Source organism: Branchiostoma floridae, chromosome 3, assembly GCF_000003815.2.
Source record: "Branchiostoma floridae strain S238N-H82 chromosome 3, Bfl_VNyyK, whole genome shotgun sequence".
Taxonomy (NCBI): domain Eukaryota; kingdom Metazoa; phylum Chordata; class Leptocardii; order Amphioxiformes; family Branchiostomatidae; genus Branchiostoma; species Branchiostoma floridae.
Genome location: NC_049981.1, coordinates 13,568,478 through 13,594,225, shown reverse-complemented (window position 1 = coordinate 13,594,225; position 25,748 = coordinate 13,568,478). Strand labels below are relative to the sequence as shown.

The window sequence follows — 25,748 nt, the reverse complement described above, 5'->3', positions numbered from 1 at the left end:
TGGAAGATCCCACTCCAGATTGTCAATGATATCTAAACTGTCTCTCTGCTTCGTGATCGAACATGGCGCTGGGTTGGGAAATATACAGAATATTTCAGACACTTCAATTACATCTGGAATTCACCATTAAAGGAAAAAAGATAAAAGGTGTATGTCGAAGAAGCTGAAAAAGGACTTGGACATAATTGCTCCAACTACGCAGAGAGGGTAGTCCAAATCATTCAATATTGTCAGTTTGCAGGGTTTCGTTTATTTATATTTTCATGTGCATCAAGGCGTAACACTCCAGTTTTATACGGTACCAATTTGTGGCCATTGCTGCCTCTTATTACCTCCATGAAAAAATGGAGGTATAGTTTTGAGTGTGTCTGTGTGTGTGTGTGTTTGAAAAATGGAGGTATAGTTTTGAGTGTGTATGTGTGTGTGTGTGTTTGTGTGTGTGTTTGTGTGTGTGTCTGTGTGTCCGCATATTTGTGGTCATCATAACTTGAGAACCTCTTGATGGACTACGATGATATTTGGTATGTAGGTAGGGGTTGGGAAGACGAAGGTCAAGGTCAATTTTGGGCCCCCTGGTGTGTGGCCTTGGTACTGCAGCGCAACTTCCGGTTTTGCTATCTCGGTGTTCTGAACATGCTATGGTCAAGATTTTTAAGTATTAGATAGCTCTTGTGCTCAGGAAAAAATTACGTAAGTTTGGGCCCCCTAGCGTCTAGTTTGGGAATAGCAGGGACATTTTTGTCAAAAACTTCTGACGAGGATAACTCAAGAAGGGAACAACGGATTTTCATCATTTTTGGTATGTAGGTACCTTAGACAATTTTGTACAAGATTAAATACTAATTATGCAAAATAGGAGTACATTTGCATAATTAATGAGGATATTATATCATGGCAGTTTTTTCAATGTATCTCTTGTCCTGGATGTGATATGGTCTTGACATTTGGCTGGTAGATAGCTTGCAGTGTCATGACAAAGTGGGGCAGGTTTCAGCCCCCTCACATTTAATTGCGGAACTGCAGGGGCGTTTTTGTCAAGACATTCTAAAGAGGATAACTGCAGAAAGGATTGATGGATTGGCATCATACTAGGCATGCGGGTACCTTAGGCAAGTATGTTCATAATGATATACATTTTATGCAAATGAGGACTTAATTTGCATGATTAATGAGGAAATTGTATAATTCCATTGTTTTCAATAACTGTACTTCAATAAATGTAACACATGTTAACTATGATAGGTGGAATATAAGCAGATGCCAAATATGGTAATGAGGAACTTATTTGCATAATTTATGTAAAAATTGCAAAAACGCTTTATGATTAATAATGGGAATTTTATAAATGTGACATGTGTACGTTAGTCAATGATGAACAATACCATGCATAAATTATGTTAATGTGCTAGTCAATTGCATGAAATTTACGAAAGCTCTAAATTTTCATGGAGGTATGAGGTCGCTGAACTCTAGTTTTCATATATTTTCATCGACTGAAGTGTCACCATCAGATGATTGATGCTTTGCAACACCATTCTGGTCTTTCTTTTGTCCTAACTTGCTAGGCATAACTGTAATAGCTATATATAGAGCCATGAACTGTAAGTTGAGGCACACCCAACCCCCAAATTGATAGCTCCAAATGCGTATGTGCATAATTTGACATTAGCAGGACGTTGTAGATTTAAAAAAAAACAGACCACATATGGTCTATGGTTTTCTCGTAGCCTGTCTTGGTTATTTTGTGGAGAAAAAGGTAAAATTGCTGGTACCCCTGATCTTTTGACGAGGAGAGAGCGTCGTACCTCATTAGACATTACTTCATGCATCAGTGACGGGTAAATTTTGAACACAAGCAAAATAAATGGTAGCACATCAAGTCATCTGAAGTTTGCTATATATGTGTTATATGTCACACACCATAGCAGTACATTAGCTACGTGTTTTTTTCCCGACTTGTATTTTGAATTTAAGCTCAATTTTGTTGCTAGAACACAAGACCAAATCAGCACATTGCACAATTAATTGCTATTTTTCTCCCTGACTTGAAAATTCCGCAGCATTCGGCACATAGATACACGAGCGTTGCTCAAGTGTCTACTAAGTTTCTATTCGATAATTCCAAATTTTGATATCATAAAGGTGCCATTTCTATGATAAGTGTATAGCCCACATGTAACACTTGACGCACAGGTAAGAATGATACAGCAGGTCATCCTGGAGACATCCGACATCTATGAACGTAGTTGGTCCTCTTACTCCAGGAATAAATTTGCTTCAATTGTAAATGATTCAAGTGTTGTACTATGAGTATAAGACCCGAATGTGTGGTGGGTTCTTTAATATCATTCCTTTTAATGTTACGCATTGTATGAAACTGCAATTCAGCCTTCTGTGCTGTACAGTTTTGTTTGAAGTCAACAAACCATTTCTCTCTCTGTCTCTTTCTTTCTCTCTCTCTCTCTCTCTCTCGCTATTTTGCGAAGTTTGTCATCTTCTATAACGTTACATGTTGATACAATATATAATGTCATGCCTGACTCATTTTATGAGGCATATGTTTGACATCATTCTGATGTTTCTTTTGTCCCAAGTTGCCAGGCAAAACTGAAAAGGGTCGTCATCCGTACGTGGAGGCACACCCAATATGCATGATTGCATTAATAGCTAGAAACGTCACTTTTTAGAATGAGGTTGATGCCGTGGATTAACTTTTTCTGTCTTATAATAAGACAGTTGAACCACATTTAGTTGTTGACGTATGGTGTATAAACGTTTTTTTTAGGTCATGTTGATTATTTTGTGGGGAAAGATATAAAAGTACCGCTACCTCTGACCTCTTGTTGTACCTCATTTCATACGCATTAGTCCATGCATCACGGGTATGTTTCGAACACACCCAAGATGTCAGAGCGTATCACGCTATGTGCGTTTTCGGTTATATTTCATATGTTATATATCATAACGATTCTTTAACCATGATCACTTCGAGTCGTGTTATAATTGATCTGTGGATATATGATAGTAGTGCTGCCTGGACATGAGAGAGCCGAAAATATTGCAACATGGCTCATGCAGTTTTTTCCTGAAAAATATAAGATCATGTACTTATCAAACCTAAAAAAGCACAAATGTTAGATTAAAACCACTTGCATACTCGTCACTTTTTAGACCAAACCCATAACATGTCATAACATTGTGAGATATTGAGATCCCTGTACAAGGAAAGATAAAGATTAACTGAGCAGGGTACAGAACTAGACTGTCACATCCGGAGCGAACATCTACGAAAGAGGTGCTAGTGTCACCAAAATGAAAACAGATATAATGTAGATATCATCCGAAGACAGACGAAAAATGTCCATCATTAAGGTTAATGAAGCATTCTACGTACCAGCTACTACGTTTCTGGTATCAGCTCAGACAAGAACAAGAAATAGTGTAGTGTCCCGTGCGTAATTACCCAGAAAAATTTTCAATTTCGGATTGGGTTGCCCAAAAATTTTTGTAACGAACCACTTTAGAGAGGACCTAGTTACTATCAAGTACTGAATAGTGGATACATCGTCACAAGATAACTTAACACTTGCAGATAGATGTGTAAAGTGAGGTGTGACGGGTCGTTCAGTGCTGTGTATATAACCCGCTGCTGCCGCGTCCGGTGCGAAGCTGATGTACGTAATACACCGAATGGCGGTAAGAACCAGCTATACAGATACAGAACTGTGTAGCGCTTGAAAGCGGCACAATCGATGTGCTGTAAATGTAATACGGATCTGGTTCAATTCTAGCAAAAAGCGGTCAGAAGAACGCAGAATAAAACTTTGTCTAGGATTGTATTCTTCATTTGTCGTATGTTGTTGCTAGAGACAAGTTGACAAGAGCAACACATTTGCGGAATGAACAATTTTTACATCTTTTTATTGACATTTTGCGATATGAAGTTCACCACTAAAATGACCGTAAACCTTGCTGAAATGTTCGTCTCCGTTCAATGACCAATTCTATTCTGAATCAGTATTTTGATGATGACTTACCGTTCACACTTGCGGCATAGATAAAGATGATACAGCAGATGAACCTGACGACAATTTCGTGTCTTGAAGACATCCTTCTAACTGGCCTGTCCTTTACAGTCTACGCAAAGAGACACAGGTGGTCCCGTTGGAGTGTTGTCTCACGTCCAGTCAAGGTACTCTTAAAGTTTTGTCTCCGATTTTGACGGCACATAGTCTTCAACAGTGCAAGGACAAAACCTTACTCAGATGGGCACACTAGTGTACGGACTCGGGCAATCCATACATCTGTATTCAATGATCGATGTAGGGCAGTTCCTTTAGTTAGCAATCTTCATGACGTCATGAAAACATGGGCTAAACCATTAAAAATATTATTATAATGATTCGTTTGTGGCGAGAAAACAGAGGTCCAAACAGTGTTGAGTGTCATGAATACTCTACTAGATCTACCTAGCATAAAAACTATATTTTCGTACTTAGAAAACAACTGTTTATTCTACGAGTTTGTTTTATTTTTCAATATTTCTCTCGCCAGACTATAATTGCACCGGTCGTTTCTGGGCGTTGGCATAAAGTACAATACACAGGTCATAAACATGGGTGGAACCTCTAAGGTTTCAATTGCAATGAGTGACTTGTGAAATATTCAAACCACGTAATGAACGCTATTTCAGACAATAAACGAATATTTTAGCACTTCTTTATGTTGCTAAAGATATAGACTAGTGGTCTCGATTGATTATATGATTTTTTACATGCATATTTACCTCATTTTTTCAATTTTTATCAAAGGAATTCTTTTAATACTATCCTGATCTTTTCATTGTTATGTCTCAACATGTACAACTGGAAAAGTCATAACTTGCGGGTTGAAGTACACTCTCAAACCGTAAACTGTATTTCAAATATCTATCTAAACAATATTTATCACGCATAACAGAAAATTAAGATGACTTGATATGTTACCATATTTTGGGTGTGTTCAAAACACACAAATGACTGATGCATGGACTAATGTATGATGATGTGTTCCTCGCCAAGAGGTCAAAGGTAACTGCACATATAATATTTGTTTTGTTTTTATAAAATAACATATTTCCTAACCAGCTATAAACAATCAGTCAAAAACAATTTGATCCAGCTGTCATTTTTTTCTGTCACATGTAAAATTGCGCAAATACCCGTCCCCAGCAGCGTGTCTCTTACTCTGATAAGACATGTTTGGAGTTACCATTATGCGGGTTGGGTGTGCCTTGACTGACAGATGATTGATGGCCTTTATGAGACTGTGGATAAATGTTCATACAGTTCTATTCTATTGCGGAAATGGTGGAAAAGCAGCATGGTGGAAAGGCAGCTTTATTGCTTCATGTATCTATCTGGGTCTATTTTGAACATGGCCCAAATTATTTGTAATATTTCAAAGTTATTTCAACAGAACATCATCATAGTATTTTTCATGTGTTTGAGCAGCATGGAAACGTAACTGTAACTATAAATGTTATACATTATACATTATATGGTTTACATGACTTGACTGTGATTCCTACGTCTGGAACACGACAAATATTTTCTATTTTCCTGTTTTGGATGTGTAAGTCAGCGTTAAAAGCCAAATAAAAGCTTGAGACTGACCCGACGGCCTGTGAACTCTGTATTGGCATTTTAGGCAGTGATATGGCCGGTGTCCTTTCGATCACTGCGCGTTAGCTGGTCACGGAAAACTCGCGTTTGACCAATTGCTGACGTCATTTATCCGCAAAATCACATGTAAGATCAAGTGTCTGTAACTCTCGAGTTTACGTTCTGAAGTGATTGGTCAACAGTATTTATCCTGAAGCGTATACCTTTTGGGTATGTCATAGAAGGGAGATATGATGACAATTACACATGCATTAGTATGCAAAACTAAATTTTATTAAGAACCTTAATTATCTAAAATTATCAAAATACACACAATCATCCTATTAGCACCAAAATGTTATATAAACTCACAACTGGACCTTCAAGTTACATTTTTTTCTCAATACTAACCACTGCATCTAGACTTTAATATCACAACCACTCCAAATACATATGTCACAGTAGAGATTGGAATCTGGGAGAGTTTGGAAATCTCCTAGGAGAGATTGGGATTCCAATTGAACCTCAAAGCTTCAAACAATACCACAACGGATTATCGTGTTTCTAACACTTTGATGTGCGGTTAATGTATATTACTACTACTACTCACTTGTCTATAACAACAGTAACTAATAGTCTACAGCTAACTAAATTTCAAACAAGCTATACAACAGAGGTTTTATCATTTTTCAGCATGTCAAGAATATACTGTATACCATTCACTTGTATATAACAAACAGTACCTTAGTCCATGGCAAACTTTATATTTTTTTACAACAGAGTTTTATAACAGAGGCTTCAGCACTTCTAATTTCTTCAATTCTACCCTTAGACTGATCCTTCAATGATCTTTCACTGTATCAGTTTACCTGCTTTAATTTTATTTTCATTTTTACTCAATTGTCAACATGTAACAACATCTGAAGGCCACTTCAAAGATAAGGGTTATACAAAAATGTATGGCCTGTAACAGCATGATTGTGATCAGCTTGACTCATTGATAGTGAGGACTAACTGACCCAAATAGATGAAGCAAGGGTCATGAAACATTCCTACCTCTAGAATTAGACTGGAATGTTTTTATCTACTCACAGATTCCAAGTAGGACATTGCACCTTCTACCTAAAACAGTGAGTAACAGGTAACAAACTGGACAAGTACAAACTAGACAAGAACATTTGCTATTGTAACAGCATTTGACACATACCGTTGAATCAAGAAACATCATAAGAAATGGCAGACAAGACTATTTCCTATCCTTAACAATCATGCTACAGATATAAATTGTACTATTTTACTACTCCAACATGTTTGTACTAAGTAGTATTCAAACCTCTGCATTGCTGTACAGTACTAATTCCATTCAATCGTGACATATGACAATCAGAAACATAACAAAAAATAGAAATAAACTTAGAACGAGAATTAACTAATCTCCAACCAGGTCGGCAATGTCTGTCAGTGGAACAGTGACATCTTGGCCAGCATTTTTCCGGATGATGTCAGTCTCGGGTAACCTCCATTCCCTTGTCTTCCTTCTACAGACCAAACTGGAAAGAAAACAATATGTTTGTAATAATGTATCTACAACCAACGTAATCTTGTAATCTCCATATTGTCTGCCCCATATGAATATAGTATTGCAATCGACGTATTCTTGACACTTTCATTGCTTGTTGGCACTGAGTTGTAATATAAATATTATGATCAAATAATCAGAAGCCAAGGACCTGGTTATCTCATCTTTTGAATAGTTACTCTAGCTCAGCAAGACATGACCTCTATGAACATTAAATGCGAGCATGTGTAAGCCTCGCAAGATGTGGAACTACAGAATATAAAGTAGAAGTATGTGTGTGTGAGTGTATGTTTCATATGCATAAGTTTACCTGTAACATGCTGCCCGTACAGTTTTCTGCATGACACACTGGAAGATGAAAATAAAGAACCCCTGGAGAGAGTTGAAGATACAGAACAGGTAGGCAAACACGATTCCAGCATCTTCTCTGAAATTAAAGAAAATATGAAAATATGAAATTACACATAGACAAAGAATTAATGTTTCATATTTATGCTGCGTACCCTAAAGTAACCACATGCTTTAAAAAAAACGTAAATCATCAGTAAGCAGAAGGGCAATGCTACAAATCATTAACTCAACTTTCACTCTGATTAAGTGTAGAATCAAACACTATCATGCAGTTTTCTCCAACTTAAGTAACAGCCAATGTTATTGTGCATATAATGGGCAGATCAGCTAACCAACCAAAGCAAACGTCAGAAAAATCAAAACAGCCATGACCAATCAGGTCTTTTACTTAGTAATCATAACCAATCACAATGTTATCTCTGACATTTAAGTAAGGCAGTAGCATATCAGTCACGACCAATCAGGTGCCTTTTATCTTATCTTTTATTGTGTCCAATCAGTGTGCAGCTTACATGTAGAGGAAGAAGCCAAAGCCCCAGGTCAGCCCAACGAGCACCATAACTGTGACAGAAATCCTCAGCTGCTTCAAGATCTCAGATCGCAGTTTTCGGGTCCTCTTGTTTTTCAGCAGCTTACCTGGTTATGATAAAAGAGATATTGTAAAAGAAATGTTGATGCAAATGCATAAGATTAAAGACAACAAGGGCATTATTTGACTGTTAAACATGTTTTAAGACACAAAAGGACAGACCAGTTGCTCTCAACAATTTTGTAGTGTCTAAAAAAAAGGCCGGCACTGTCAACATGACCTACTTGTGACAGTGAGTAGTAAAAAGAAAGATTAAGTACCCGTAACTAGAAAGCTGGGTAGGATTTGCAAGGAAATACATAATGTTCCTATGTATGGCCTAGCCTTACAAACTATTCAATTGCTTTGTTTAGTCTTACTCAAACACATTCATATAAGTTATATTGGTAGACAGAGGAGATGGGTTACAGTGTCAATGAAGATCTCAGAAAACTGGAGCTGCAAAAAGCAAACCCCCTTGACAGAGATGGATGGAGGGCAGCATCTGACGGACACGACTTGACAAAACGTCCAACCTCTCCAAGACAGCAAACAACGGACGCTAAACTAGATAGTGAGTGAGTGTGAGTATATGGTATCAGCCCCTCCAGCTGCCCTGCCACTTGCTACATAATGTAATCAAATACCACAGAGTGTCTGCTAGTTTACCAGTTACCATGGTGACAGCTGTCTGGGCCAGGTCATTGACCTTATTTGTTTGGAACAAAAAGAGGAAGACGCAGAAGAAAAAAGAATTCCATTCTGTAGAGTGAGGTACACATAATGACATCAACATGCATGGGTTATGATAAAGTATGTAGAGGAAGAGTATCAAGAGACAGAGTACCCCTGGAGATGTAGGCACATGTGAGGCTCCTGATGACAATGATGTACATGATGGTGTTGAAGATGAGAATTACTCCCAGTGGCACCAAGAAGCCATAGTACAGGAGCTGTCCTGACATCCAGCAACTAGATAAGAAAGAAAACATGTTCATTTTGAAATACCAGGGAATACATTTACCCGACAAGTTAAAGTTCAGAGTCAACACTTAAGCTAAGAGTAAGTCCCATGTTATGTTGTTCATTGATCTTTTCTTGTAAATCAATAGCCTTCATGAAAGATGTCGTAATAAACTTATCCAGTCATAGTCAATATTTCATGCAAGGATGTCCCTGTAGCTCAACTTGTAGCAGCCTCATAATACAGCTCCTATTTCTAATAAGTTGGTAACTGGGAGACTCTGGTTCAAAAAGAGCATCTCAGTTGGGGCGCGCCCTTCTTTAAGAATGCACAATAAATGGGGGTCCCGTGTTCGAGGATGAACCTTAAACACATCAAAGGGGAAGGGCTAACAACCCCATCCTGTGAAACTACATGTATGTATGTTCCCTTCTACATAAGGTCTCATTGATGAGTTTCCTCTTCCCATAGACTTCTATGTTATAATTCGTGTTTTACTTGGTCGCCTTTATAATGAAGCTACATGAAATGTCAGCAGATTTTTCATTCTATGTTGAGCAAATTTACTCTATACAATAGAAAAAAATTACCAATGACTATAATCCATAGGTTTGTTGTTTATATAGCAATTACAAGTTACAATCAGTCAATCCCAGCAAAAGGCACTTTTTCCTTGCTAGCGTACAACCGCACCACTCAGAACCCAGGACTGTGTACCTCCGACCTAGCGCGCGGCTGTCAAACTTTACCTGCTGATTTCTTCAGTTACAAGCAAGCTTTCACCAATCTAACTTTTGATATCAGTTCGGCTGGGCAAAAGCGAATTTCTCACCGCTTTAAACATGCGTCCATGCAGCCGTTCAGTTTTTGGCTCGGATCTATTTTAGGGTACCCACTCGCGGAGTAATACATCAATGAGACCATAAACGGCGAGAATACTTACAGCACTATGTACCACTGGGTACTACAACTTAGTTCAAGGGTCTAAATGAACATACAAATGAAACAAATGTATTTTTATAGCCTATTTTTCAAACATGTCTTGAAATTTGAAAATTGTCCACTATGCTTACAGGCTGTCTGACATGTATCCAGGAAGAGGCAACACTAGATGGAGAGCAATGGTGATCCCTGCAGCGACCCCTGGCAGACCTAAGCAGAAATGCACAATACACAAACCTGAGTATTCAATCAAGTATTGGAACCTGGGTTACTTTTTCAGTTAAATTTTAAAAAAAAACTGTTGTCTGTTTACTTTTTCCTTAATATCTCTTCAAGAACATGGAGCCCTAATTACAACATGATAGAATACCCTTTGAATTATTTTCAAGACAATGGGAAAGAAACATGGTTTGGGAATGCAAGGACAGCTGTTCACAAATGAAATATTAGGAGTGACACTGGGACTCACAGAAAAATAATGAGCAACACTGCCACTCACCCCAGCCAATGAGTAGAGACACCAGTGCAAACTGCCATGTAATCTTTGTCTCCACACCCAGCACTTTCCAAAGCGCCTGGTACAACACAAACGCCTCCACTGCCATCCACAGAAAAGCTGCCAGGAGGCAGTAGTGCAAAAGGAAAGCCACGGACATGCAGCCAATGGGGTTCCCTACGGCACCTTCCAGCCCAGCAAAGAACACCACCAGGACAGCTATCAGCGCCAGGCATAAGTTGATCAGGATGAATCTCGCTTTTGTTCTGCGTAGTGAGCTGTGGAAAAAAGTTTGTTCTGTAAGCAATTTTGGCCTAACAATGCACTTGTTCTTGGTACAGAACACCATGCACATATGTCAACATGCCCATCCTTGGCGCTGAACACCAAACACACACATGCAAACATGCCTGTCCTTGGTGCTGAACACTATCCACACATGTAAACATGTCCATCATTGGCACTTAACACCAAACACACACATGCAAACATACCTGTCCTTGGTGCTGAACACTATCCACACATATAAACATACCCATAATTGGCGCTGAACACCAAACACACACTTGCAAACATGCTTGTCCTTGGTGCTGAACACTATCCACACAAGCAAACATGTCCATACTTGGCAAGGAACACCAAACACATAAATGCAAACATGCCTGTCCTTGGTGCTGAACACTATCCACACATGTAAACATGCCCATCCTTGGTGCTGAACACCAAAAACACACATGCAAACATGCCTGTCCTTGGTGCTGAACACTATCCTCACATGTAAATACAGTCAAACCTGTCTATAGCGGCCACTCAAGGGACTGGTCAAAATTGGCCACTATAGAGAGGTGGCCACTATAGAGAATATGCTAATTAATTGACCACAAGCAATAAGGTACACATGGTTTTAGTAACCACTGATCTTTATTCACATAATACAGTACTGTACATGTACTGCAATGATTTTTACACTATATGTATTAAGAAAACAAAAGCTATAAAAAGTTTTAAATGTTCTACTATTGATATTGTCTGAAAAGACCGGTATCGTCATATTTCTTTGATCTTTCGTCTTGTATCCTTTGATACTTCGCCGTCCGTGTGTTCCCGCTCGCGTTCACACGTCAGATTCGCCCACTATGCTAATGTGGTACTCACAAGAAAAGTCACGTCATTTTAGACTTATCTCTTAATAAATGTAAGAATAAAATCCACCATAGTCTGAAGTTCATATCATCTTGTCTTTGTAACAATTTATTTAGAAATTTTTGTGATGTAAATTAACCTAAGCGATAGTGTATTAGAACGTAACTTTAACACAATTTACCTCCGTAATATTGGTGTCGTCTATTGACCTTATATGACCTCGTTTGTCAGCGGGTATGGGTAGCGCCAGTTTACGAAGTTTTGTTTTGAAAATAACTCAAAGAGGTTTTAAATCCGGCGTAGGGTGACGATACGGCCGCTGGATATGGCCGAAAGCGTGCCGAAACATAGATCAGCGGTCCGCGTGGCCGTTATCGGCAGTGTTTTTGTACCTGCGGGACCGGAAATCGTGTGGCCGTGGCCGCGTTGGACAGGTGGCCGCTAAGCCTATTTCTTAATCATTACGAATCCAAGGGACCGACAAAAAGTGGCCACTATGGGCAGGTGGCCGTTATGCAAAGGTGGCCGCTAATACAGGTTTGACTGTATGTCCATCATTGGCACTTAACACCAAACACACACATGCAAACATACCTGTCCTTGGTGCTGAACACTATCCACACATGCAAACATGTCCATACTTGGCAAGGAACACCAAACACATAAATGCAAACATGCCTGTTCTTGGTGATGAACACTATCCACACATGTAAACATGTCCATCATTGGCACTTAACACCAAACACACACTTGCAAACATACCTGTCCTTGGTGCTGAACACTATCCTCACATGTAAATATGTCCATCATTGGCACTTAACACCAAACACACACATGCAAACATACCTGTCCTTGGTGCTGAACACTATCCACACACATAAACATACCCATCATTGGCGCTGAACACCAAACACACACATGCAAACATGCTTGTCCTTGGTGCTGAATACTATCCACACATGCAAACATGTCCATACTTGGCAAGGAACACCAAACACATAAATGCAAACATGCCTGTCCTTGGTGCTGAACACTATGCACACATGTAAACATGCCCATCCTTGGTGCTGAACACCAAAAACACACATGCAAACATGCCTGTCCTTGGTGCTGAACACTATCCACACAAGCAAACATGCTTGTCCTTGGTGCTGAACACTATCCACACAAGCAAACATGCCTGTCCTTGGTGCTGAACACTATGCCCACATGTAAACATGCCCATACTTGGCAAGGAACACCAAACACATAAATGCAAACATGCCTGTCCTTGGTGCTGAACACTATGCACACATGTAAACATGCCCATCCTTGGTGCTGAACACCAAAAGGCAAGGAACACCAAACACATAAATGCAAACATGCCTGTCCTTGGTGCTGAACACTATGCACACATGTAAACATGCCCATCCTTGGTGCTGAACACCAAAAACACACATGCAAACATGCCTGTCCTTGGTGCTGAACACTATCCACACAAGCAAACATGCTTGTCCTTGGTGCTGAACACTATCCACACATGCAAACATGCCCATCCTTGGTGCTGAACACCAAAAACACACATGCAAACATGCCTGTCCTTGGTGCTGAACACTATCCACACATGCAAACATGCTTGTCCTTGGTGCTGAACACTATCCACGCATGCAAACATGCCCATCCTTAATGCTGAACACCAAACACATAAATGCAAACATGCCTGTCCTTGGTACTGAACACAAAACACACAAATGCAAACATGTCTGTCCTTGGTGCTGAAAAGTATCCAGACACAAATAACACCTGTCCCTGGTGCTAAATGCCATTTACACACATAGGTCGTTGGTGCTGAAAACTATACACACACAGGCAACCATGTTTGTCCTTATCTAGGTGCTGAACACCATACACACAAATGTGAATTTGTCTGTCATTTGTGCTGAATACCAACTACACACATTTAACCTATCCTTGGTGCTGAAAATTATCAACACACAGTTAAACAGACCTGTCCCTGGTCCTAAACACCATCCACTCACACCCCAGTAGGCATTATATCCTCTTAACTTTATATACTAACAGACTTCAGGTAAAGACACAACGCAGTTACCTGAAAGCCAGCTGTGTTATAAGTGTGAAGACCAGTCCACCCAGAGAAAGTGCAGAACCAATGGTAGTGATCAGGCTAAGGATCCTGTCATGTTTTTTATCCTGATGCCCCTGAGGAACAATCAATATTGCACAATCATTAGAAGTGAAAATGGAAAATAGGAAAAAAATCAGTTATGGTTATTCAGCAATTTATTGGGTCATTTTTGTTTGTTCGTGTTACCATGTTACGAGTACTACCTCATGGTGTAACACACCAGGTTTGTATTGAACATTACGTGTTGCATATGTGTATAGATCCACTCACATCGGGAAGGTCCCCATCTCTTGTCTTAATTACGGTAGGCTCTTTTACATGCTCAAGATGTGGCTCTCCTAGAACCCGGATTTAATGTACTATCTGAGGAATATGCCAAGCTTAAGCTAGATACACATTTACACCTGCGTCAAGTGACAACATTTTTGAAAAGTGGTTTTCCCAAGAGCACAGCACTAAAAGAGCTGTCAGGGATTCAATTTAGTCAACAACCCTGACCATAAGGCCACCGTGCCACCATTATTTTGCAATGAAAACTTAACTTACAATTGGGCCTTTCCACAAACAAGTAAACGTACCACAAGCACAGCAAAGTTGGTGAGATGGTTGCAGGAACATGTGATGCTCCCATTGGTCATTCCCATGTACGTGCAACCGTGTGGTGACCACGTCCCTGAACCCCCAGCCAATGAGAAGTTCCATGCAGCACACACATTAGTCTGTGCCGCCTTCTCTTCCTGTAAAATATAATGGACATGTGACTGACTTCAAGGATACATGTAAATGAAGCAGCTGTATCGTACAGGCAAAAGTAAAGGTCTCATAGCCCTCTTGAGGTCATTACAACACCCTGTTGTTATGTATTGTGTCTTGGGCATAGGACCCTTTCCACCAACATTTACCTCGCAACAGAAGTTAAACACCCATGTACACCTTAGTGCATTATTCAAATTCCCATGAACACAATAACTAGCCAGGAATGCTAGTAATCATATGGTACAAGATTGTAATCTGAAAACAATACAAAAGTGTTCATTTTACCTCCAAAGGCATAAATGTGATGATGACAGGCTCCAGTAGATGTTGGAATGACACATTTGTGACCCATGTAGACAGAACTCTACTGTTGGGTATCCCTGTGGACAGGCCTGACTGGTTGGTTGTGAAGAGCTTGCTGTTTTGGTATACCACCACGTTTAGTTTCACGTCAGTCTGGCCTTTTGAACGAAAAGGAAAAACTGTCACTACTCTAGAAAAGTACAAAAGAAACCACCTTAGATAACAGTTACACAAGCATCTGGTTTGTATTAAAAATTCAGTTAGTACTAAACATATCTATCCAGTTGTTTGCATAATTGATATCTCGCATACCTGTCTTAGCATCTATAGACCTAGAAATTTTAACCTTCATTGACAAACCTCAAATATGTTGTACTACATAGCATCAGTCAACTTTGAATGGCTTCTGCATTATTGGAGACGTTCATATGTCTAACAACAACAGAACCATAAGGCTGTGTACCTTAAAATAGATATTTGAAACAAGAGCATCATTATGCCTATCCGGCAAATCAATTTGACAGCTTGTTATTCTTTCAATAACAAGTGAAAATTGCACTTGCTTCCAAAATATGCAATCCATTCATATACCAGCCTAAACTTGATAATGTATATATTTGACACAGTGATAAGACATTATAACTTTCTGACCTGTTTTGCCTAAGATCAGCGGTTGGAGAGACTTTGGTAGCAAGATGGCGGCCTCCACCCGTGGGTCGTCCCTCATGCCCCCCTCCCCGTACATCTTGAGTATCCTCCTCCCATTTTCTGTTACGTCGAGCTCCTCCCCCTCCAACCACACAAACCCCAGGTCACGGGAGAATGCACTGACTGGTACCTGAAAAAAATCAAGGGATGGTATTCTAGCAAAACTTTGACTTCATTATACTGAGTAATATATAAAATAGATTCTACAATTTGGACATACTGCGTGAAAACCGTTGGTACATTGAAAAATCTGGACAGTATTTCTTTATGATGCACATTAGTATAATGATCTCAAATTTTCAATGAAAGTATTCAAACTGAAGAATCTAATGCATGTACACAATAACATCTGTATCAAATCTTTCAGTGGGTAAATAAAACAGTACATACCTCCATAGACTCCACAGCAATGTTCGGTAGAATTCTGTGGAACCTGGTCCCAGTGAGGCTGACTTTATCCAACATAACCTCCAGTGACTGGGCAATACTGTCACGGATTCAACATGACAAGACATCATTAGAATGAAATGTCACTAGAAGAAATAGTGGATAAGCATGGGATTTTGCAAGGACACTTAAGATACACATTCTTAACAATTTCTAAGACTTTTTTATGTCCAAGAATATTATAATTCAAACACTCTAAGTAACCCACATAGCAACATTTGGTGTACCTGGATGTTGGCACCCCCATGGTATGAATCTCTTTCAGAACATTCTCTGGTGCATCATGGATTTGATCCACAGTGTCTAGAACAGAGTACCCAACCTGTAAAGAGCAATAATGTCATAACTTAACAACTCACAGAACTTGGAATGTGTGATGAAATATTACAGAATTCTTAATATCAAGATGATCATGTGAAGAGTATGATTTTAATCTCCAAGCAGATCTTGCGGTGGCATAAGATAGTATCAATAAATATTAAGCTGGGAAGAAATTTAGCCGGTTTTATTCCACTGCAGTTGTCAAGATTATATGATTTGACTATAAGATTTGCAAAACTGATTTGTTTTGCACCTGTGGCAGTGGTGGATAGATATAAGACTACTTACATCAGTTGGCACAACAGAGGAAACCATTGCAATGTTCTCCAGAACTCGAGCTGCCTGAGTCATATCTGCCACACCGAGAGTGGAGCCAGTCAAGGTCAGCAACTGAAGTGTTGTCGCGACTTCTTCCAGGTTTGTGTTTGTGACCTCAGTCTAAAAACAAGTAAAACATATTTCCTTTACTTTACAGGTATACTAGCGATTTAAGTGATTTTTTTTGCAAAATTATGGTACAACGTAACATTTTCTATAGTTTAGTAGAATTAATCTTTGTTGGACTTTTGTTTTCATACTACACAAATGTTTTCATCATGTGGCATAACTGATACAGTCAAACCTAACAAGAGTCATGTACAAATTGTGAGCAAATTGGAGATGATTTTCATTGGCTAATGGGAACAATAATAAAAGGGACCGCCAAATTAAAAAAAAAGTGCTGAGGTGGTACCTAACCAATAATGCATAAGATGCTCACTGGTACAGGTTTAACTGTATATTTTTATAGTGTATGCTAGAAAGAGAAAAAAAAGAAAGACTATACCTCAGCTAGTGTCTGAAGGTTCTGGCCACAGTCAAGCAAGAAGGGTTGAGACCATGTCATCCCTGTCCCAATGTCTCCACTACAGTGTCTGCGACCCTTGGGAGGTCCACCTGATTAGTACGAAATTTAAACAAATCAATGTTGTTAACACAGTCTTGTGCATACTTAGCAAGTGAGTGAGTGAGCGACGATGATGATAATGCAGTTGCATGACTATTGCCTGCTGCCTTTGGCTGATTCTGACTTCTTTCATCATCATCATCGGTGCACGTGATCGCACATATTCGCACATGTTTACACACAACGGGGTTATACCGACCCTTACGGGGTGACATACCCTTTCGCTGGCTAATTACAAGACGGGGATGTGCCAGGTCTCCCGTCTGGGTGAATGATGTAAATCATCATGTGGCTGATACGAGACAGAGGTTCGCCAGGCCTCCGTCCGGGTGATTTGAAGTGAATCACCAACTCCCGACAGAAGGATTTGCACCAACGCACACCGCACCATCGCACGTGTGGGAGTTCTTTAACGTGCATGGGGTGTGGCTCTCCCCATACACGGGACCTCCATTTAACGTTCTATCCGAGGGACGGCCCTAGCCGAAGCTAGGTACTCATTTTCACCCGAATAAAGTGAGGGAAGCTGTGTAAAGTGCCTTTCCCAAGGGCACAAGATCGGAAGCACAGCAGGCGGATTCGAACCCGCAACCTCTCGGTTCCCAGACGAACACACTATCACTGTGCCACGCGGTCCCACACTTCTTTACAATGTTGAAAATATAGGATGTAGCCTCCATAGTAGGCTCTCTGGGGCCTCTTCTGGCTCATAAAAACACTTTTGCTGGCCATTTCTTTTTGTACTGGGTCGCTGATTGCCGCCCTCTACGGGGCCAGTAATCAGCGACGGCAGGCAATCAGCGACCTAGTACAAAAAGAAATGGCCAACAACAGTGTATTATGAGCCAAAAAAGGCCCCAGAGAGCCTGCTATGGAGGCTAGGATGAGGTGGTCCTTTAAATAATCCTGTGAAAAATGATTGGGAAATACGAACTTTTCAGTAAACAATGTCATGTATTTAAAGAGTGGATCAGAGAGGCTTACCATCCAAAGTTGCACTTGGACATCTTTCTGCTGAATATGCAAATCTACCTCCAGGAGTTGATGGGAAGGTCAGAGTGACATTGTTTACCTCAACAGTTTCTTGTAGACATTGAACTGTAAAAACATTCTATTAAGTTATTAACAATTAGAGACAATTGCTGATGAAAAAATTACCTTTGGGCTGGGAGACAGAAGTAAAAAACACAACAAATTATATTGTCTAAAATTCTAGACAAAACAATGCCTGTGGGGCAATCTCATTAATGATTGAAGAAAAGAGCTTTAAAGAAAAGAAAACTTCATTTTTCCATAGGAAAAACATAAAACAACATCATTCAATGTTTGGAATCTTGTTGTATGTAGGTGAAGCTGCCAAGTAACAAAGCTGAAATTTTTCTAAAGTAAAAAAAAAATACAATATTATATGTCCTATGTTCATCCAGCTTTCAGTGCTACTAAGTTCTTGCCATTCTGTACATACAGGTTCTACTAACTGGCTGTCAAATATAACTGCTCATTCTTCTGTGCACTCCAACCTACCTATGCTCCTTATTTCAATGCTTTCCAGATCTACAGGTAGAGTATTGTCCAACCGGGCAGCATCAGTGAGAGCCACCCCCACGTTACGTATCAGCTCTTCCTCCGATGTTCCAGCATTTTCCACATAGATGTTCTGGTCAACTACTACACTTCCTGTTCTGAAAACAAAAGGACAAGACTGTCTGAGCCATTGACAATCTGGGTCATGCAATATATTAAAGTATGGTATTGTTATGCTAATCTAGTTTGAGGAAAACGTAAAACAATTTTTTGGTAGACCTATGTCAAAGCAAATCTCATAAAAACTCAAGAGTATAAGTAATGAATTATTGATGATAGATAGATAGATAAGATTGATGATACAAGTAATTTGCGCATGTCTTAAAGTACAGAACTGGTGTGTTATGCCTTCAGTTTTTTTTATTGGATATGCAAACATACATATATATTTAATACTCATAAACCCAGATGAATAATTACCTAAATGCTTTGACCCTCACACTGACAACACCATCAATGTCTTTACTCTCTACAGCTGATTGGACCTGCGGAACAATGCAATTTGATTACATCAGTACCTATGTTGAATATTGAATTGATCACTGTAACACTCAGTCTGTTTTTTAACACAAGATAGTAGAGGTAAAAATTCATTTTATTAAATTACTTTTAATAATTCTTACCCAAAGTTCAATCTGTTGAGCAAGGGCCATCGCTCCAGGTGAATTTAGCTGCTCAAGGTCAGAGGTGAAGTTCAGTTTCAAGGTCATTGTGCAGGGAAGTATGACGGTGTCTACAAACAAGGGTAAGATGCAGAAAATTACAAACAATCATTCAAAAATCATGTCCATGAATGATTTTGAGTGGCTGAAGGTTGAATCCAAAATGAACTGCTATTAGAATACCTGTACATACTCAGGTTAAAGCTATATAAAGAATGTAATGTCATATCAATTACTACTGGTATGTTGCAATCATTGTATCTACTTAACAGTTTGTGCTTATACGTGTACGCGTGTAGAAGGCCTCTGAGAGGCCTACTATGAACACAAACTTTAAGGCCGCCCTCTGCAAAACTCTGTATTTTCATATTGTGTAAATAACACACTGATCTTGCACGTCTGTCAAAGTTAGTATTGTGCACTCAGTTCTTTTTATCTTTTAAAGAAGCATACATGTGTTTATAGTACCTTTGTTGAGGACATGAATGAGTATGTGGTTCGATGAGGTGTACTCTTCAGAAAGATGGAACACACGACAGGTGATGCTGTGTGCCCCCTCAGTTCTGCCTGTGTATCTAAATATTCAGAAGAAAATTGTTATTGATGTTATCTATGTGTATACAATTTTGTGACTGCATTTGTAATGGCTCTAATTCTAAAGCAGAAATTAGCAAATTAGTAACCACTCAATTCAAATGTTAACATGGAAGAGTCCTAAAAACGTTAAATCCCATTGTTGACTTACAGGAAGACTCTGTTTGTTTCGTCAGGAAGAATGTTGCCATTCAGTTCCCAGCTGTACCGATAGACACCATCTGACGCTGCTGTCACACAGTTTAGCGTCACTGTCTCCCCGATAACGATCTTACTGGCGTTTCTCTGGAGCATAACCTCCACTCTCAAAGCTATAGGTAAAAATACATCAATTAAGATGAAGGTTTACACTGTCTTAGCACATAAAATCGGGTGAAGCTAGACAGTGCAGAGAAAAGCGGATCTGCAGATCTTTGCTACAGAACTAAGTCAGACTTTAATATATGCCTGAAACTGTCATTCTCAAATAGGTTTAACAATAGCCAATGATGTAGAGCATAATGTGAGTTAGATTTTACCATGGTCAATATTGACCGACAGGGGTTATATTGATATAGAGAGAGCAGATACTTACGTGTGAATGACGCCATAGGTGATGTCAGTTCTGGCTTGATCGCTGTTGTTGTCGTCTGCATTGATGTGGATGGCATAGGAGGTGTTGTAGTACTAACTGTTGGTATCAAGGCGATGCTGTGTTAGTGTATTATAATTAATTATCTAGAATTAAGTAGGACACTTTTCTGCTGCAAACAGATTGAAACTTTAATTTCAAGCCTAACATGGTTACAAAAAACATTTTCGTTATTATAACATATGCACTTTACACCCCGGTCACACATACCCAACCCTGGCCTTTTGAACTTCTCCAGACAATGGTTTGGAGATAGCCGTAGTAAAACATCTATGGCAGTAGGTTTGTGATGTTATAGTTTGAGCCAGCTGACAATAAATTTATCAACTCAAAGTGGGGAAAGTCAAACAGTCAGAGGAGTGAACTGGAGCTAGAATATAATGGACTCCAAGCTACTCCCAACCCGACCTGGCTTCGGGATCGGAGTGATTGGGAGCAAAGTCATTTGGATTCAATGGCCTTAATGAGTGACATTTGCTTAAGACTTGATTACTTGATAATTTTGTGACATACTGACCTGAACATGGGGGAATATCACAGCCCTCCCACATGACGTTGGGATCAGTGGTGTAACACCAGGGGATGTCATGCCTCTCGCCAAAAAACCCTCGTACGGGGTTGCGACAGAAGTTTTCCACAAGGCCAGCATTAGGAAACTCTGTGATGTGAATTTCTGGCCGATGGGGGGTGTTTGCATCCCACCGCTGACACGTCCGTCCGCTCTTCGTAACGCTGACATTTCCACGATACGTCACGCCATTTCCAACCACACAGTCTGGAATTATCGTAATACAAATCATCATAAGTATTGGTAGCTGACGAGGGTCTTTCTTAATCTCCGCAAATATTTGCGGACAAAACAAGAACGGGATACGGCAGCTACGATAGTCATGATAGGCTTGGATACCAGCTTCATTATTCTAGTTTACAGTAGGGTCCTCTTGAAGTTAGATAAATCAGCCCAAACAGGACCGATAATTTGCAGAAAAACAGCTAACCGAATCTTGTTAGTAGGTCTTCTTGATGGAGACTGACGATGATCGAAAATTTGGTCAGTCATTCTCTTCTGTTGAATGACAGTACTATGCTTTGCGTGTCCAGTCATTTGTTGAACATTCCTGACTATATTTAGATTTCACAATGAAGGCAACATTTTTATTCGTACGCTCGCATCAGTTTGGGGGCGCCCGGAGGATGACATCAATATCAAATCAGTGTGGCCTAGTCGATAATTACAAACACTTTCAGGACACATCGTACCAATGTGCGTGCTTCATTCTAATTTCCAGCAACTTGTTTAGGCTGATCACTTAAATACATAATACTGCACCGATGCATGATGTAACGAATTTCAAATTAAAACTGTCGATGTTAAAAAAATTGAAAAAGAAAATAGAAAAAGCGTAATGATTTATTTACCTGTAATGGGTGGTTTGATAGGGATGAGGTCCAACGGAGTCTGGAATCGTTCAGTTCTTGTTTTAACTGCAAAAGAACATTCAAAAATCAAATTTCGGTATTTGTATCATAATTCGGTCCAGAAAAAGAGTAAGGAGTAGAAAGGCATTCTGATATCGACAAAACAATTTTCAACAGCATGCCGTCTCTGTCTGTAGCTTGATTCGAACGCGAGAGGAACATTCAATGTAAAGCTGTACTACAGGCTACAGCTGACGGCTAACCATACGAACGTTCTCTTGACTATCGTTACGGAAAGTGACTTTTGTCTTGAATGGCATTCGTCATACTGATTAATCATAAACAAAATACGCACATATTACCTATATAGAATATCACAAACCTCGTCGCTTTATAAAACAGGAGGCTACATTATCGTCATTAACTATGCTTTTTTTTGCTCAAATGGAGGAAAGTTAATTTCAGGACCCCATATAGCTTCAGCATCGTTTTCCTTTCGTCAATTTCGCCCATATGATGCGTGACGTAAAAGTATGTAATGAGCAGTTTTTTTACCTGTTGTCCTACGAACAGCGGACGTTGGGGCAGAGGTTTGTTGACAAATACCTGGAATTGCAAAAACATCTGTCATACTGTCGCACTACTTCGCAAGAAGTGTACCAAATACTATATAACTAGCCACTGACGCGCAGCTAAGCTGATATGCTACGCTGAAGGGCGGTTATACTGACTACAGACACAGCAGATACACACACTTACAATCTTTAAAACGCAAGTAAGCGGAACCCGACTAAAAAATCTAAATGGAGTACTTTGCGAAGTTAAGTCGTATTGGAACCAGTTCAGTGCCTTGTCGAAGTAGTTGTTGGCTGAAGTATGATATGTCGAAGTTTAAGGTGGTATCTCATTGCAATTGCGTCAAGCTTGCGTCACTGCGGGGTTCGTTGACTGCGTCACTGTTTTGTTATTTTCTCCGATTTTTTTTATAATTTAGATATTGCGCAATATGTAAAAATATGACTTAGAAGACGACAAAATACACAAGAAATACATACGAAAATTGTTTTTTATCTCTAAATTCGTTGAGTATCTTTTGAACCTCGCAGTGACGCAAGCGGGACGCAAGTGCAGTGAGATACCACCTTTAGTTTCAACCGGAATAGAAAACCACAAACGTCAAAAACAATCCCGGGCCTAACCCCTGCTTGGAGAGTAGGCCAGACAGACAACATGTGTGTGTACATGTGTGTGTGTCAGATTTCAGTTCACGGCTTGTGACAAAGGAAGTAACTCAGAACGCCCGGCAGTTTGTTTTGTGGCGGCGGCACTAGCTTTTCAATGGGTACAGGTAACCCTACACCGGAACCGCTCACACCTGTGGGCAAAACACACCAGACTGGGCGTCAAGTATGTTGTCGAGATCTTTACTTAACATGACTCTTAGACTTCGTCTAGCCTTACTTGAAGAACGCATCAAAAACATGAAATTCCACGAAGATTTATGAATGCAATAAATCGGACCATGTAATTTTCCCCTCTGAATGAACGTACGAATAAATTGCACAAAGATATTGTCGTCGCTATCGTCCTCTTTCTTTCTTCTTGACTGAATACCCTTCAGTATGATCAATGTGGCTTCAAAAGGTTCAAAACTTAATTATGTATAAGTCCTTATATTACACATATTCTACAGGTTTTCACTTCCATACAAATTAGAATAAACACGTTATCACGTTATCAAAAATGCCATAGAACCTTGTGTGGTCTCAAGCCTTTGAAAGCGTATCGCACAAGATTCACCACCAGCATATTTTACACACGACCAGTTAGACGCTTGTAAGGTTACGTAAATATAAAATACAAACATGGTTCTCACCACAACGTCACGTTCTTTATACACATGAATAGAACATCAAGCAGTAACAAAACATATACACAACGAAGTCCACTGCAACTTGATCTTTTGTCAGCACCCACAAAGCGTGTTGTTTTTCACGGTGACGGCAACTGAACGTTGGCTAAGGGTAAACACAAGTAGGAACGTGTCTCCTTCTCACCCGGATCCTTCGAATAAATGTTTTTTTTTTCTTTAAGGCAGGCTGTTGTTAAACCAGGCATATACATCGTTGCTGAACAAAACAATGGTATCTGAAACAATATACCCCTTAACATCCTCAAAAGCAGGCATAAAAGACGACGTACTAACTTCTCTAATACTGTACATAGTTCCCTGGACAGACCGATTACTTATTAAGGACAAATCTGAAGAATAACACTGAACTAGAATTGGGAAGAGATGAAAGACTTTGCCAATGTCATGCATGGAGAGTACTGTAGGTTGCACTGGAAATAAAGTTCCCAACGTTTGACAAAGTGCTGCCTTGTATCTACTAGTGGTATCTATCTATTAGAATGCCTCCGTTTTCCGTGGCTAGCAAAACAGTCTATCAACTTGTTCCTAACTAGATGGTATCTACAATAACCATATCAAACTGTTATTACAATTCACCTTTCAGTGATTAGTTAATTATCGACACTTTTTGGTCAAAGTTCACTATGTAACATTTCCAGATACATGTATCACAAATGAGTCACAGATCAATCTATGATGATCGTAGATTAAAATTTTCATCACCAAACAAGGGAGATTCTTTTTTTTTTCGACACATAACTTATCGATATTACCGAGTATGTCTTTATGATACCCGAATAAGGAATGCAATCGTCTGGATATCTTGTCTTGGTAATTCACACTGACTCAAAATGTCTTCCCAGTAGTAAACACGTCTAAGACTAACCTGTGCGGAACACGCTGAGTAGGACCATGCACATACAGACGACGTGAGGTAACGGTCGACGGTGTTGCACCGCCATCTTGAAACTGGGGCAATGTCAGCGTCCCTCTGCTCAAGTTTACGTCACATGACTTGTTCTTACAATAGTTTTGAGTTACAGAGAGTTGCTGTCGACCAGGGGTTACCAGAGGTTACCTTTATTGTAGTGAGATCAGAGGTTCTACAGTTACTGACCCCCAACTCCACTTTAGGCCACACCTAGTACCTCCATGAAAATGGAGGTATTGTTTTTAAGGTATACGTGTATGTGTATGTTTTCCAGATATCTGTGGTCAGCATAACTTAATAATCTCTAGATGGATTGTAATAACATGTAGTATGTGGATAGAGATTTTGAAATGAGAACTTCAAGTTGATTTCGAGTCCCCTAGTGTATGACCTTGGTACTACAGCAGAACCGGCTGCTGGATCTTTTGTCCTGGACATACTATGGTCTCGATGTTCTGATGCAATTAAGGAGTAGTAGCCCCCCCCCCCCCCCTTCTATACCAGACTCTTGCCAGGCCTAATAGTAACTTTGGCCAAGTTAGAAATAAAAGCCTAGTTAATTGCCTAGGATTGAACTGACCAGCCAAGTCTGTGAGATGTCGCCGAGTTCAAAGACTGTAAACTGATAGCCGGATAGACTGCCAAACACTGACTGACATTCCGTGGCAACTTATTTGGCCCTATTTGGCCAAGAGTCTTTTTCATCCAGCTGACACGTCTGCTT

At 39.7% G+C, this 25,748-nt stretch overlaps 1 protein-coding gene across 1 annotated transcript; it reads right to left on the bottom strand.

Moving 5' to 3' along the window:
- Positions 1 to 5,933: 5,933 nt before the first annotated feature.
- On the bottom strand, positions 5,934 to 25,108 carry LOC118412257 (adhesion G-protein coupled receptor G7-like). The gene is made up of 25 exons (XM_035814986.1): positions 24,980 to 25,108; positions 22,737 to 22,787; positions 22,182 to 22,247; positions 21,280 to 21,537; positions 20,706 to 20,801; positions 20,283 to 20,442; positions 20,006 to 20,112; positions 19,499 to 19,608; positions 19,296 to 19,360; positions 18,816 to 18,973; positions 18,276 to 18,389; positions 17,172 to 17,281; positions 16,634 to 16,783; positions 16,252 to 16,346; positions 15,968 to 16,064; positions 15,521 to 15,707; positions 14,852 to 15,027; positions 14,389 to 14,547; positions 13,775 to 13,884; positions 10,546 to 10,820; positions 10,178 to 10,256; positions 8,988 to 9,112; positions 8,085 to 8,208; positions 7,532 to 7,648; positions 5,934 to 7,192 (listed from the first exon to the last, which is right to left on the bottom strand). Exons 1-25 carry the CDS (start codon positions 25,053 to 25,055, stop codon positions 7,072 to 7,074), a joined length of 3,186 nt encoding a protein of 1,061 aa, XP_035670879.1. The 5' UTR covers positions 25,056 to 25,108; the 3' UTR covers positions 5,934 to 7,071.
- Positions 25,109 to 25,748: the final 640 nt, after the last annotated feature.

Bases quoted from the DNA above. Each gene is read 5' to 3' on its own strand.
- LOC118412257 (XM_035814986.1), bottom strand. From the start codon at position 25,055: ATGGCGGTGCAACACCGTCGACCGTTACCTCACGTCGTCTGTATGTGC. The intron at 16,347-16,633 runs GTAAGTAGTCTT...TGCTCTTTACAG, and splicing joins CCTCTGTTGTGCCAACTGAT to GTTGGGTACTCTGTTCTAGA. The intron at 9,113-10,177 runs GTAAGCATAGTG...TTTCTTATCTAG, and splicing joins GGATACATGTCAGACAGCCT to TTGCTGGATGTCAGGACAGC.